General features: G+C 47.6%; 2 protein-coding genes across 2 annotated transcripts; both read left to right on the top strand.

Annotated features, from left to right (window-relative positions):
* Nucleotides 1-85: 85 nt before the first annotated feature.
* F4822DRAFT_437892 (ATP-dependent protease La) lies at nt 86-3,477 on the top strand (the record flags this gene model as incomplete). Its single annotated transcript, XM_051462458.1, has 2 exons — nt 86-3,247; nt 3,316-3,477. The coding sequence occupies 2 exons, from the start codon at nt 86-88 to the stop codon at nt 3,475-3,477; spliced, it is 3,324 nt and encodes a 1,107-aa protein (XP_051312040.1).
* A 5,206-nt stretch (nt 3,478-8,683) lies between these two features.
* F4822DRAFT_310863 (uncharacterized protein) lies at nt 8,684-12,084 on the top strand. The gene is made up of 2 exons (XM_051455322.1): nt 8,684-9,842; nt 9,900-12,084. Exons 1-2 carry the CDS (start codon nt 8,886-8,888, stop codon nt 11,772-11,774), a joined length of 2,832 nt encoding a protein of 943 aa, XP_051312039.1. The 5' UTR covers nt 8,684-8,885; the 3' UTR covers nt 11,775-12,084.
* The last annotated feature ends 1,479 nt before the right edge of the window (nt 12,085-13,563 follow it).

The following is a 13,563-nucleotide window of genomic DNA, read 5'->3' as shown; positions in this document are numbered from 1 at the left end:
GTTCCTAGTGCTCCGGTCCTCCCTCCGGTTACACCACCATTATCACCGCCCTCGACGAAATTTTCCTACGAAAAAGTACTCGACAATGCTGTGTCGACAACGCCTATCGCGGCAAGTAGTCGTGAGAGGACCTTCAACCTTTGCCTCTAGACTTCAACCTCGTTTCCCCACACGTCATTATTTCATATATACTCCTACCCGTTCGACCGAAAATGCGATCGCGTGCTCAAGACCAACTATACCTACAGGACCCAATGTCCTATTAAGAACAAGCTTTTCCACCTCGACTACAAGGAGGAAAGACAAGAAGGATAATGACTTCTTCAACGGGTCCGTTGAGCCGTTGTCAGAGGAGGAGCAAAAAGCAAACCTTGAAAAAAAGTCAGAAGAAACAAAAGAGGAAGTGAGCGAAGAAAAAGGCTCTAGCGCAGACTCCGGCAAGAACCAAGGCCAAGGGGAACCGCAAGATGGGAAGGGAAGCAGTGCGGCGGGAGGTGCATCGTCCGGGTCTGGAAATGATGCGCCTGGAGACGGTGGCCGACGAGGAGGTCGAAAGTCAGGAGCCGACAAGGCACTGCAAAAACCCGTTGTCCCCGACGTATACCCCCAGGTTATGGCGATACCTATAGCGAAGCGACCTCTATTCCCTGGTTTCTACAAGGCAATTACCATCAAAGACCCCAATGTCTCTGCGGCTATAATGGAAATGATTAAGAGAGGACAACCATATGTCGGCGCATTCTTGTTCAAGGACGAGAATGCAGACGAGGACATAATCAGGGACCCGGCTGATGTCTACGACACTGGTGTCTTTGCACAGGTCACTAGCGCGTTCCCGGTGCATGGAGAGCAAAATAGTCTTACGGCTATTCTGTATCCTCATCGTCGCATAAAACTATCCACTTTAATACCTCCTACCACCAACGAATCTAAAAAGTCGGACGCCGAGACGGAACCAGTACCCGAACCTATACCACCTAAGCCGGAAGAGGAGGGCCAACAAGAAAAGAAGGGCGATGTAGTCGCAAGCTTCGAGGAGAGCGCCGTAGCTTCAAAGTCTGATTCCGCGGCCGAAAAGTACGAGCCGACATCATTCTTAAGGAAATACCCGGTCAGTCTCGTTAACACTGAGAACTTATCGGAAGAACCATTTGATCCTAAGAGTCCTGTTATTCGAGCAGTGACGAACGAAATCGTCAATGTGTTTAAGGAAGTCGCCTCTATGAATAGCTTATTTAGAGATCAAATATCGACTTTCTCTATGAGTCAATCGACTGGAAATGTTATGGCGGAGCCAGCAAAACTAGCGGATTTCGCTGCAGCGGTATCTGCCGGTGAGCCTGCAGAATTACAAGAAGTTTTGGCTAGCTTGAACGTCGAGGAACGCATGCAAAAGGCTTTAGTTGTCTTAAAGAAGGAACTTATGAACGCGCAATTACAATCTAAGATCACCAAGGATGTAGAGCAGAAGATTACGAAACGACAACGAGAATACTGGTTGATGGAACAAATGAAGGGTATTCGGCGCGAACTAGGCATTGAGTCTGATGGTAAGGACAAGCTGGTCGAGAAGTTTAAGGAGAAGGCCGATAAGTTAGCAATGCCCGAAGGTGTTCGGAAGGTGTTTGATGACGAGATTAACAAGCTCGCTCATCTTGAACCCGCCGCTTCGGAGTTTAACGTCACGAGAAACTATCTAGATTGGTTGACACAGATTCCCTGGGGACAACGAAGCGCCGAAAACTTTGGAATTCAAAATGCGATGCATGTTCTAGATGAAGATCACTATGGACTGAAAGATGTCAAGGATCGCATTTTGGAGTTCATTGCAGTCGGCAAACTCCGCGGTACTGTGGAAGGCAAGATTTTGTGCTTCGTCGGACCTCCGGGAGTTGGCAAAACGAGTATAGGCAAATCAATTGCTCGTGCTCTCAATCGGCAATACTACAGATTCAGTGTGGGTGGTCTTACGGACGTGGCTGAAATTAAGGGTCACCGACGAACGTATGTCGGTGCTCTTCCCGGACGAGTCATTCAAGCTTTGAAGAAGTGCCAGACGGAAAACCCTCTGATATTGATTGATGAAGTTGACAAGATTGGCCGGGGCTATCAAGGCGACCCTTCATCAGCTCTCCTAGAGTTGCTTGACCCTGAGCAGAACAGCTCTTTCCTAGACCACTATATGGATGTTCCCGTCGACCTCTCTAAAGTCTTGTTTGTATGTACAGCAAATATGACAGACACCATCCCGAGACCACTCTTAGACCGTATGGAAGTTATCAGACTTTCTGGATACGTTTCGGACGAGAAGAGAGCAATTGCGGATAAATACCTCGGTCCCGCCGCCAAAGAACTAGCTGGATTGAAGGATGCAGATGTTTCTTTAACGGACGAGGCGATCGATGAGTTAATTAAGTCGTACTGTCGCGAGTCGGGTGTTCGAAATCTGAAGAAACAGATTGAGAAGGTCTACCGTAAATCGGCTCTAAAGATCGTTCAGGAACTCGGAGAGGACGTCTTACCAGAGTCTGCGGCTCTGACAGACGACGGCAAGGCTGCCTTAGAAGAGTCGGAGAAGGAGAAGGAAAAAGAGAAAGAAAACCACGATCCTACCTCTCCCGAGGCATCCGAAAAAGAAACTACAGAAAAGCCGCGTGTACCCTTAAAGGTGCCTGATTCAGTTCATGTTGAGATCAACAAGGAAAACCTGAAGGACTACGTCGGTCCCCCAATTTTTACTTCCGACCGTCTATATGATGTGACACCACCTGGTGTCGCGATGGGTCTTGCATGGACCCAACTCGGTGGTTCCGCAATGTACATAGAATCCATCCTCCAATCGGCATTAAGGCCCAGCACCCGCCCAAGCCTGGAGATAACAGGTAACCTTAAGACGGTGATGAAAGAGTCATCTGCCATCGCCTACTCTTTTGCCAAAGCCTACATGGCAAAGGAGTTTACTGATAACCACTTCTTCGACAAGGCGAAAATTCATCTGCACGTGCCAGAAGGGGCGGTACAGAAGGATGGTCCATCAGCTGGCATAACTATGGCGACTTCGTTCTTATCATTGGCGTTGGATTCTCCAGTTGACCCCACAATCGCCATGACGGGAGAACTTACACTTACCGGTAAGGTGCTCAGGATAGGGGGCCTGCGGGAGAAGACGGTGGCAGCAAGGCGGGCTGGTTGTAAGATGATCATCTTCCCTGAGGACAATATGTCCGACTGGTTAGAATTACCAGAGGTGGGTACCCCTATGCTTACCAGCAGCAATAGTCCAATACAATGGTTCGAGCTAACATTATCATGCAGAACATTAAGGAGGGTATCGAGGGCCATCCAGCCAGTTGGTACGGCGAGGTTTTCGACCTCGTTTTCCCCAACTTGGACCGGGAGCAGGCGAATCGATGCAAGATCTGCGAGTGGAAAAAGGAGCATGACGACAAGGAAAAGGACAAGGACAAGGACGAATAGGTAACGAGGCGGAGATAGTAGAGGAAGTTGACAGGTTACACTTCCACCACAGCCCACCCCAGCGTCGAACGTGCATACATGGATATTATTTTATAGACTTTACAGTAATGCATCTGCGGGATTGGAGAGGGGACCCATCAGACCAGGCGTTCAGGCGGCAATACACAAATGACTCGACGAAACGGCTCAGAGCTACCCAACCACACATCACCAATGTACTACTTACTTCCAAAAATCCTCCTCCTCACTCCTCACATTTTTTTGTAACATACGATCTACCAAATTACCTACATATCCACCCTTTGTTCACTTACATACCTACATGCATACATATGTATGGTATGTATGTAGGTGGGTAATGTACCTTCGCTTTCTTGTACGTATAGTGGGAAACGTGGGCAGGTGGCGGGCGGAGGGTGTCATCCCATGGATAGCATGGCATTGCATCGCATGGTACTGTACTGTATGTATGGTATGCCACGCCGACCCGGACCCTCCCTTTTTTTCTCCTACCTACCTCTAGTACATAGCGAAAAGAAAGGGGAGAAGGACAAGCGGGTAAGAAAAAAATCTTCTAAGCGCTAGGTAGACATGAGAAAAAATTCTATCTATCACAGCGAAACGATACGATACGTGTCAACGTGTTAATGATACACGAAGGAGAGATTCGAGATATGTATGTGATGAGTGATGGGTGATTGTAATGTGTCATGCCGAGGAAAGTCGAGTACATATGCTGTGTTACGCCGACCTTGGATGGTAGATGTCCTATTACCTAGGGTATTTTTTTGCAAATGGCGTTGAGAGCGTGGATAGGCAATCAATCTAATTCTGTCAGCAAGCATGTGGGTATGTATATGTATGTATAGGATAATTCACGGCGCATTGGTAAATAGTCTGCCGTCTTTTGATGCAGGTCGTCGGATTCAGAACCGAATGATTCTACGCTGTACGTGGGTTACGCGCCCCGCGATTTGATTGATTAGGTGGTGCTTCAGCTAGAAAAGGGATTGGGGCTTGGGAGCCACTGTAAGAAGTCAATTCCTGGCGCTGGGTTCGGTGGTTTGTGGTTGGTGTTTGGGGCGTCATGGGGTCTGTCGGAAACTATTGCTTACTGCCTACGCAGGTAGATAGATGCGTTAAGTATTAGGGATTTATGTTATCGCTCGGTCGCGTGGGTTAGGCGGACGGACGGGCGGGCGGGTTGGCGTGGATACGTAGGATGTGAGATCATTGATTGACTACATAGGTACGGCGTGATTACGTGCCTAAAAGCCCGACCCGAACCTCCATTACCTTACTTACCTAACCTTACCTTGCTTTACTCCTTAACTAAAGACTAGACTACCTAGGTAGGGACTAGGGAAGGGAGCTGGGCGCGTGAGTTGATGGCTAGATAAGTAAGTAGCTAGATAGGTAAGCTAAGAATGAAGTATCTACTATGTAGGTATGACTTGGAGTAATTGATAATTGATGGGTGGGTGGGTAGATTGGGGATAGGCAATGTAGGTACAAGTTACGGACTTTTGTTGGAGGCAAGGCGAAAAAGAGTCGAAAAAGAGGAATCAGCCACGGGAACCAATGCAGGGCAAGATGGCCACGATCTTTCCATGGCATTCCCACGCGGTCCCGATTGAATATCGTGAGCGTGGAAGAAGCTTGGTATGGTGTGGCATTGGAGAGACGTGTACTGAGTGATGGTAAGCATGCAGTAGGGGCTCGTAGATCATTTTCTTCTTTTCTTCTTCCTCCCTCCTTCTTTTCTAGAAAATATGTCATGGTTGGTGATGTGCGTAGCCCCTCAAATAACAATCGACGATGGGAATGGTAGAATATGAGAGATTTCCTAACTTGTGAGACATATAGGTGATGGGAGGGTAGAAGATGCATCATGATCAGTAAGGTCCCGAAAGTAATGAGCGGCTCGGTGCTCGACTTTGGTCGCGCGCACCACTGATATTGGGGAATTGGAGTGGCCGCAGCGGGAGAGGCAGATCTTACAGGTCCGTCCATCTCCATCCATGCAGGGAGGAAGAAATACATATGGTTGGTGGTGGTGTAGGAACCCCACGATGGGACGGGGCCAGCATTGATGGCCAGTTGTCATCAGCAAGCAGCAAGGTAGCCTCGCTTTTCTGTTGCCTGTCTTGTTTTACTTTCAATGTGTTGTTCTTATGTTGTCGTCGTTGTTGTCTCTAACCTACATAAGCCCGGGGCTTTGTAGGAGTTACCGGGCGAGCTACCACACGCATCGCTGCCCAATTCATCCCATCCCATCATCCACCCCCCTTTCCCGGTGACGATAGTGGCAGTTAGAAGAAAAAGAGGTCTAGTCTATAGTATTTGGGATAAGTCGCGTGGTGCCAACGGACTACAAATAGCGCGGGTCTTAGATTGGGTAGCATCCGGAAAGGAGTTGTACGTAGTAGAGGGGAAGAATTGGCAACGGGTGAGTCCCTAGGCCTAATTATAAGGCCTAGCTATAGCGCCTATCAATGTATATCAATGGCCTATTAAGGAATTCGCGGGCTAGATCGAAGCGGGATCTTGGCTTGGGACAGCCCTAAACTAGGATCTAGCGTAGGCTGACGACATTTCTATTTCCCTTCTACCTAGGTAGACAACACATCAGTCACTCCCTATCACCGTTCCATTGACATGGGTATAGAAGAGGGAAGAAGAAAAAAAAAAATCTGAAAAATTTTCAACCTTCATTTCAAAGACCTCCGGCTTATATAAGTCAGTCATATACAGGCTTACCTAGGACATGTAATGGTAATTTGGATGAACCGGTTCGTCTCTCTTCAGGGTTCGCTTATTTCACACGTAATTATTTTTTTTCTGCTCTTTAATCTCTGTACGAACCCATCATTCTGGTATGTCTCCCACGATGTAGGGTTTGACGTATGTTTACATATGTATGTATATGTAGGTAATCCATAGTCCTAGCTGAGAAAAGAAGGGCATTGTACCCTTTACTTCGCAGCTTCGTGCACATGACAATGTCAACAAGCAGACAATGCATAACTACTGCAACTAGTCTCGGCCCGGACTCGCGGCTAAGGCAAATGTCGAGGGGGTTGGTGCTATTCTTATTTGGTGACTTGTCAACGTGAAGAACTTGGAAGATCCTTGAATATCAACTACCTAACTCGTAGACTTCGTTTTTACACTTTACCTAAGATGTACTATACGGGTAAAAATAGTCTTCTGTCAAACTCTGATAGAAGTAAAGAGCAGTTCGTGTATGTAAAGTCGGTGAACATAAGGGGATAGCGGTGTGAGTGAGCGTTTGCAGATGGGAGGGATTTCATCCTTAAGGGATCCACGTGTGAGTGAAGTCATACCTTGAGATATCTGAGCTTATGCAGTCGGTGACTCGCCAATCCTAGAAGGATATGTTTTATGTATTCGTTATATAGTCAGTAGAGACATGGATACTTAATACTTTGTCAGTTTCATTGAAGTAAACCACCTACGTACCTAGCAAGCTAAATAAGATGTAGTCCAAGAGGCTTGCTTGGGTATCAATTCATATTTATACCTATGTATCATATACTTAATAGTCAATAGAGAATTGGCTGTGAAGTTGTGTACGTGTATAATCGTCACGAGGGAAGGTCAAATTTGACTATGTTCTTCCCGCTATTCGATCTCTCAATTCCCTTATTTCAAGAATTCGACCCATACACCCCTCATTTGAGGATCAACCACTAGTATCTTTGTACAACACATCAATGAATCATCCTGAATTTCCCGACTTGGGTTTAATCAACCAGCAGCGAACCCCCCACCAAGGCGGAAGGGGGACCATGACGGGAATGGCTGGGTTTTTGGAGGGGTGAGGGAAGATAGAGGGGGAGAAAAAAAAATAATATCAATTGTAGGCTCCACAGGAGCAACAACCTTGCATATTACCAGACTACTTAGACCTGATGGACTGCGTGTATTGGTATATGTTTAAAATGCTTGTGTCGGCCATTGAAAGAGCATTGGATGAGTTTTGAGTCCATTCGCCCACAATTGATAGGAAGAAGACGAATTGGAACGTATGGAATAGAAAAGGAAGAAATTGAGAACAAATGAAATCACTATAGAATATGAGAAATATTAAAAAATTATTAACTTGTATACATATTAAATTCAATCTGTACGTATCCTTGTATTCGAGACAAGCGAACGTACAGCCCCGCGAGATCATCGAAAAGCCAAGCTAAACCAAACAGACCCCTAGCCCGATACTACCCCGGCCTATAGCCAAAGGGGAACTCGCTAGAAGAGGCACTAGCGCATTTACGGTATGGGCAGATGAAGTAGTAAGAAGGTAGTCGAGACTTGTACCTGCTAATGTCTGTGCTGCGTTGTCCACCGCGGGAAGGCCTAGTCTTGCCTGGTCTTGCCTGTACAACTGTACTTTACTGTATACGGGAGCAGGTACGACCTCGATGTCCCTCTTGTCGTAGAACTCGGTCCGCCTCCAATTTCTATATTCGCTCACTTTCACAACTTTTTTGCCTTCCTCCCATTTCTTGCGACCAGTGAATTGTCTCCTCTTCTCAAATGGCTATATCGTCCTACACCCCGAAAGCGGAGTGCCAATTCCCTAGGATACCTTCTGCTTGCATATCTCCTGCATCCCGTCTGCCACTGCGGATAGGTCGCAGCTAGGCGCAGAGGGAATATAATCAATCATACCTAGCTCTTAATGAAATAATAATAAAAAAACTAAGGGAAGAAGAAAAAAAAGAGCTAGAGGTACAAGGAGAACAGAACGCGCGCAACATACATCCGCATATCGCATTTACACCACAAGCATATACACGCTACATACCTACATACCAACTACCTACCTTACCTACCCGCTTTGCCCATGTCGGCATATCTGAGCCACCATCATCGTCAATTGCCAATAAGCTGTCGACAGCCTCGTTGCTAAGCTTCCCTTCCTTCCACTTAATCCTCGAGCGTTGGGTCTGCCTGCAGCAAAGAGCCGTCATGACCATTCCCCTCCAGTATACGTTATTATATCTCGCATAGCTACGACGTCGGCTGCCTGGTCAAGACCCGCCACGTTTTACCTCTTGTATTCTCTTCCGCCATCAGACAATTCCCAGTTGTCCTTGTTCCAAACTTGAGTACAACCATAATTCCGACTTGGTCGGTTAGAAATTAGCAGCACTTTCAACTTTAGAGCCTCAATTGCCACGATAATTCGTGGCACATTCTTGCTGTCCGGTCTGCCCCGCCAATATCAAACGCGGGACCCATTGCAGCTCTTCGTCTCATCCGAGGGCGGTCTCATTTTCCCTCATTTTTCCCTGAATATACCGAAGACCGTGCGGAATAGAACCAGTTCCATATGAAGTTTGAACGATAGTGCTCGCTTTCTTTGCTTAAATCCCGCCGCCATGGCAGCACCGGCAGATGTGCCGTTGCGTGACCCCCCTCCGCCGCCGCCACCGGACCACAGTAGAATAGCTGGGATTTGGAAACGCTTTCTCGGTAAGGACAACAACCTATCGTCCTCGATACCACACATCCAAGAACCTAGGACATCTCTTGACTCTTCTTCGCCCGGCTCAGGCATAATCCGGAGGGTTTCCAGAAAAGTCGTTCCGGGGTTGCCCCGCGCCAAGACGTTCAAAAGGCAGCAGTCCGAAGTGAGAGAGAAGCTCGAGGCTGTAGAGCCGACGTCAGCAGAACGCAGGGCTGTCTCTGTCGACAGACGAGTGCGTACCCAACGCAGCACCTCCCGTGTGAGCCAACCTCTTCCGCGTGCGAGTGCGCCCGACTTCCTCGACGATACGCAGCCTCCCCTAAGCCCCCCTGCCGTAGTCACTCAACATGTGACATCGGCCCCTCAAAGCCCGCTCGACGAGAAACAATTCTTAAGCCTCGAAGATGCCGAACCCACAGCCGCCAATCCGGATACCGAACAGCGTGCCTCACTCGAACCAGTGCCTAGCCATACCGAAGCATTGTCGCCCGTGTCACCTATTGATGTCCAATCTACCACGACGTCACAGTATGATGCAATGATTAACGACGAGTTGGAAAGAAAATGGATCCTAAACTTAAGTATGCATTTCCGAGATAAGTCCAAGAGGGAGAAGTTTTTCGTTACCTATCGCGAGGATGAATATGTATGGAGACGGGTAACTATCTCTCTGGATTACCGAAATGCCCCCGATGACTCGCTAGAGAAGGATCTCCTTGGGATCAAATTCCAAAGAGAAAAAAGTGCGAAGATTTATGAGGCTATACGCGAAAGTCTTCAAGATATCCAGTTCTACTCCACTGTCACCAACCTCAAATTGCAGACGACCGATGGAAGACTGCACGTGCATGTGGTGGAAGATATAAACGTATGTTGTTCAATTTTTGAAGTACCAACCTGCTGCTAATTGCTTTGTTCCTCGTAGGAGATCATAAACTATCCTACCGTTCGTATGATTCAGCATTTGAAATGCCATCGTATCAAAGAGAGGGATCTTGTATTTGATGCTCACATGTCGGGCTTTGTTTACAAGGTCCGTGTTGGTAATCAGACGCTTATCAAAAAGGAAATTCCAGGGCCTGACACAGTGGATGAGTTCCTCTACGAAGTCAATGCTCTTAACTCCCTACAGTTTTCCCGAAACGTCATCGAGTTCTATGGTGTGGTGGTCGATGAGAATGATTCTGTAAAAGGACTGCTCATCAACTACGCCGAGAAAGGCGCTCTAATCGACGTGATTTATGATACGCAAGAAGAGGGTCATCCTTTGCCTTGGTCTATTCGAGAGAAGTGGGCGAGGCAGATTGTCCAAGGCCTGTCAGACGTTCATGAAGCCGGGTTCGTACAGGGTGATCTTACGCTATCTAACATTGTCATCGATTATGAGGACAATGCGAAAATTATAGACATTAACAGACGAGGCTGCCCGGTGGGGTGGGAGCCTCCGGAGGCAACTCCACTTATCGACAGTAACCAGCGGATATCGATGTACATCGGTGTAAAATCCGATCTCTACCAGCTTGGAATGGTATTGTGGGCGCTCGCGACGTTGGAGGACGAGCCAGAGGCTCACCGTCGTCCGCTACGTTTAGAGCCCGAGATCGAAGTCCCAGGCTGGTATCGCACGATAGTGGAACACTGCTTGCACGAGGATCCACGTGTCCGACTTCAGGCTACCGTACTACTTAGGTATTTCCCCCAACCCGCGTACGACGACGACTATGATAGGCACGATATACCATCGATTTCCGTGGAAGACGAATTCTCCCGACGGGAATACATGGTTGACAGCTGTCAACAAAACGGTTACCCGCAAGTCAAAACGGTTCAGCCCAGGAACGCTTGGCCATATGCTCCATTCGACAACACGCATAACGCGTCACCTGCCTTCTCCGACGATCCGTACTACTACCCATCGAGGGGACGGTCTCCGCCTAGATCACTACCGAGCAATCACGACATGTATGGCCCACCGTACATGGGGCAGCACGAAATGTGGCCCAATGATGTTGGGCCTCCGTACGTTGGTCCGGGCGATGTGTGGTCCGATGATGTGGGACCTCCGTATGTTGAAGGACTTGAATTGCCACTTAACGAAGTTATAGACTTGTCTGACGATATTGATTTGGAGGATGAGAAAGCTGAGACGCCTCGGAGGGCACAAGCAGCCGAAGAGATAGTTGCGAAAGTACAGAAAGAGTTGGATCAACTGGAGGCAAAAGAGGCTCCAACAACTGATGGTGAAAATCAGGCAGAAGGGGCCACGTCAGCACCCAGCGCTAGCGATGCGTCTAGCAAGGCCGACGATGAATTTGAGAAGGGCTTGTCTTTACCCAATGATATCACAGCAGTGGTTACACCTATCAAAGGTCCCACTGCGACATCCACGCTGGGTGAAGGGCAACCTCAAGGAAGTTTGCAACCGGAGTTTAGAAACAAATTATCAGAACTGGCCGAAGCGGCACAGCCAGGCGAGGCGGCAGACGTAGACACTGCCGTAGCTTCGGCACCCCTTCAAAATGGAACCGTCATTCAGCCAGTTGTCAATGGAGATGAAGGAGGATTTGGAGATGGAGGGAGCGAGCCATTCAATCATTACACACACGACAGAAGAGAAGACATACCAATGCGATCAACAGAAGCACCGTCGCCTGGGACAGCCGAGTCGCAACCCAACGACCTACCGGCTGAGCTCAAAGGCATCGGAGATGGATATGGGAAACAGGAACATTATCGAATGTCCTTTACAGATGAAGATCTGGGACTTTCAACGCCAGCCATGGCAACGAATGTGACATGATATCTTAAAGCCTGAGAAAGTTATGGTTGGGATGTGTACACACATTCGCCAAGTGGCTGTTGATGTACATACACATACACACACAGCAACGGCGCATGGAGTTAATAATGCATATGCAAAATTTTGGGTTAACGTTATCTACCTTGGGGAATTATTCTGATATCATGATATCTATTAGGAGAAGGAGCAGGAAATCTACCCTACCTACCTACGTTATCTTTCTTCCATCAATCACTGACGGCGAATTGGGCAAAAATTGGTGTATCATAGAAGCATCGTTACCATTGTTTTTGTTTTGTTCATTCAAATAACGATATTTAATGTATGAGATAAAATGATGGATCATGAGGACGATGGTGGATTGATAGGGGTTGCTGGTTTTTAGTTCTGGAGTGATATTTGAAAAATAGAGGTTTGGTAATGACTTATCCGGATGTGTATTGAGATATGCTGGTACTTGCTGTCCCACTGTGTCGTATTATCACCTATTCTGGCCAACAGGTGAGCCATTCGTTTGATGAAGTTGGCACTTTTGATACCCAAAGAGGATAATTGGAATCTACCTAGATATCCTCAACGTTGTCCCGTCCCGCGTCTCGTTGAATATGCAAGTGCAATTTTACATACCGCCTAGGTAATGAGAACGATCGGTCGATAGCGCACGGGGATGGTCTGACGGTGGGACGAGAAGGGGCCTCAACAAATGGTTTTGCAAAAGTCGACCGATGACGACTTTTATACCATTATCCGGCACCTGGCTGGCTGAGATATTCTTACCACACGTCATGTATAATGCGGGACGTAAGTGAGGGTTAGGGGTGAGACACGTGGTTATTTTTTCTGTCAGGAGAGCAAGTGGGTTTGGATAGGAGGACACCAACGGGTTCACCTTGTATACTCAGGGAACGCATTGATGTCTTGTTGGGTTATGCATGGCTCAGTTTGGTTCTGTTGTGGCTGGCACATGCATATGGAAGTGTGCCACGAGGCGCCTAAGCGTTCCGAATCTCTGTATCTTCTCGCTAAGTACTTACTTCTACTTGAGATTGTCTCTGTTCACACTTAACAAAAGTGAAGCTCTTAATTGGGGAACTGGTAAAGTATTCGTTCGATTGTTTCTCTCGTGACTTGAAGGATTACTATACGCCGACGGAGGTGTGATGCAAGACGGGATGTTTAGTAAGAAGTCTTACTGTGGCTGCTTATTGAAGAATACCGACCTACTTAGCCACCGACATGAGGCCTCGACATAAAGTTCGGCGACGTTATCTGACATCGAAGCTATGATGTTATCTAGCCACCGACTAGCCACAACTATCAAGCTGTCAAAGTAGCGTGTAAATCTAGGTAAAGAGGCTTAGCACCAATATCGAACCTTTCGAATGGGGCGCATAGCGCGGGAGTGGCGTTTTCTAGTAGTTATCCAATCAGGCTCTTCAATAGCCAAGTTTAAGGTTGTTCTAGAAGATGTGGAGCGCTATGACCATCTTTTAACAGATCATAGGGCGGTTTCAAAATCTTCCTCCCCCCCGGAGCCCCACCTTCGGACCAATGATAGGCGTGATTGTGTGTCCTTTTTGTTTGTTGGGGGAGGTAGGGGGGAGAAATGCTAATGTGGGGATGAAAGCGAGGGTACTTAGGTACATTGCAAAGCGGAATTCGGAATATGTAGATTTTGATAAGGGTTCGGGTTGGGTATGGATTCCTTTCCGATTCTTTACCGGGAAATGTTGCTTCGGCTTGTAATTATAGGATTCAATATTGATCCTAATGCGATGTCCGAGCTATG

Source organism: Hypoxylon trugodes, assembly GCF_022578975.1.
Source record: "Hypoxylon trugodes strain CBS 135444 unplaced genomic scaffold F4822scaffold_7, whole genome shotgun sequence".
Taxonomy (NCBI): domain Eukaryota; kingdom Fungi; phylum Ascomycota; class Sordariomycetes; order Xylariales; family Hypoxylaceae; genus Hypoxylon; species Hypoxylon trugodes.
The sequence above is the reverse complement of the archived record's forward strand: the minus strand, read 5'-3'. Positions and strand labels throughout refer to the sequence as shown.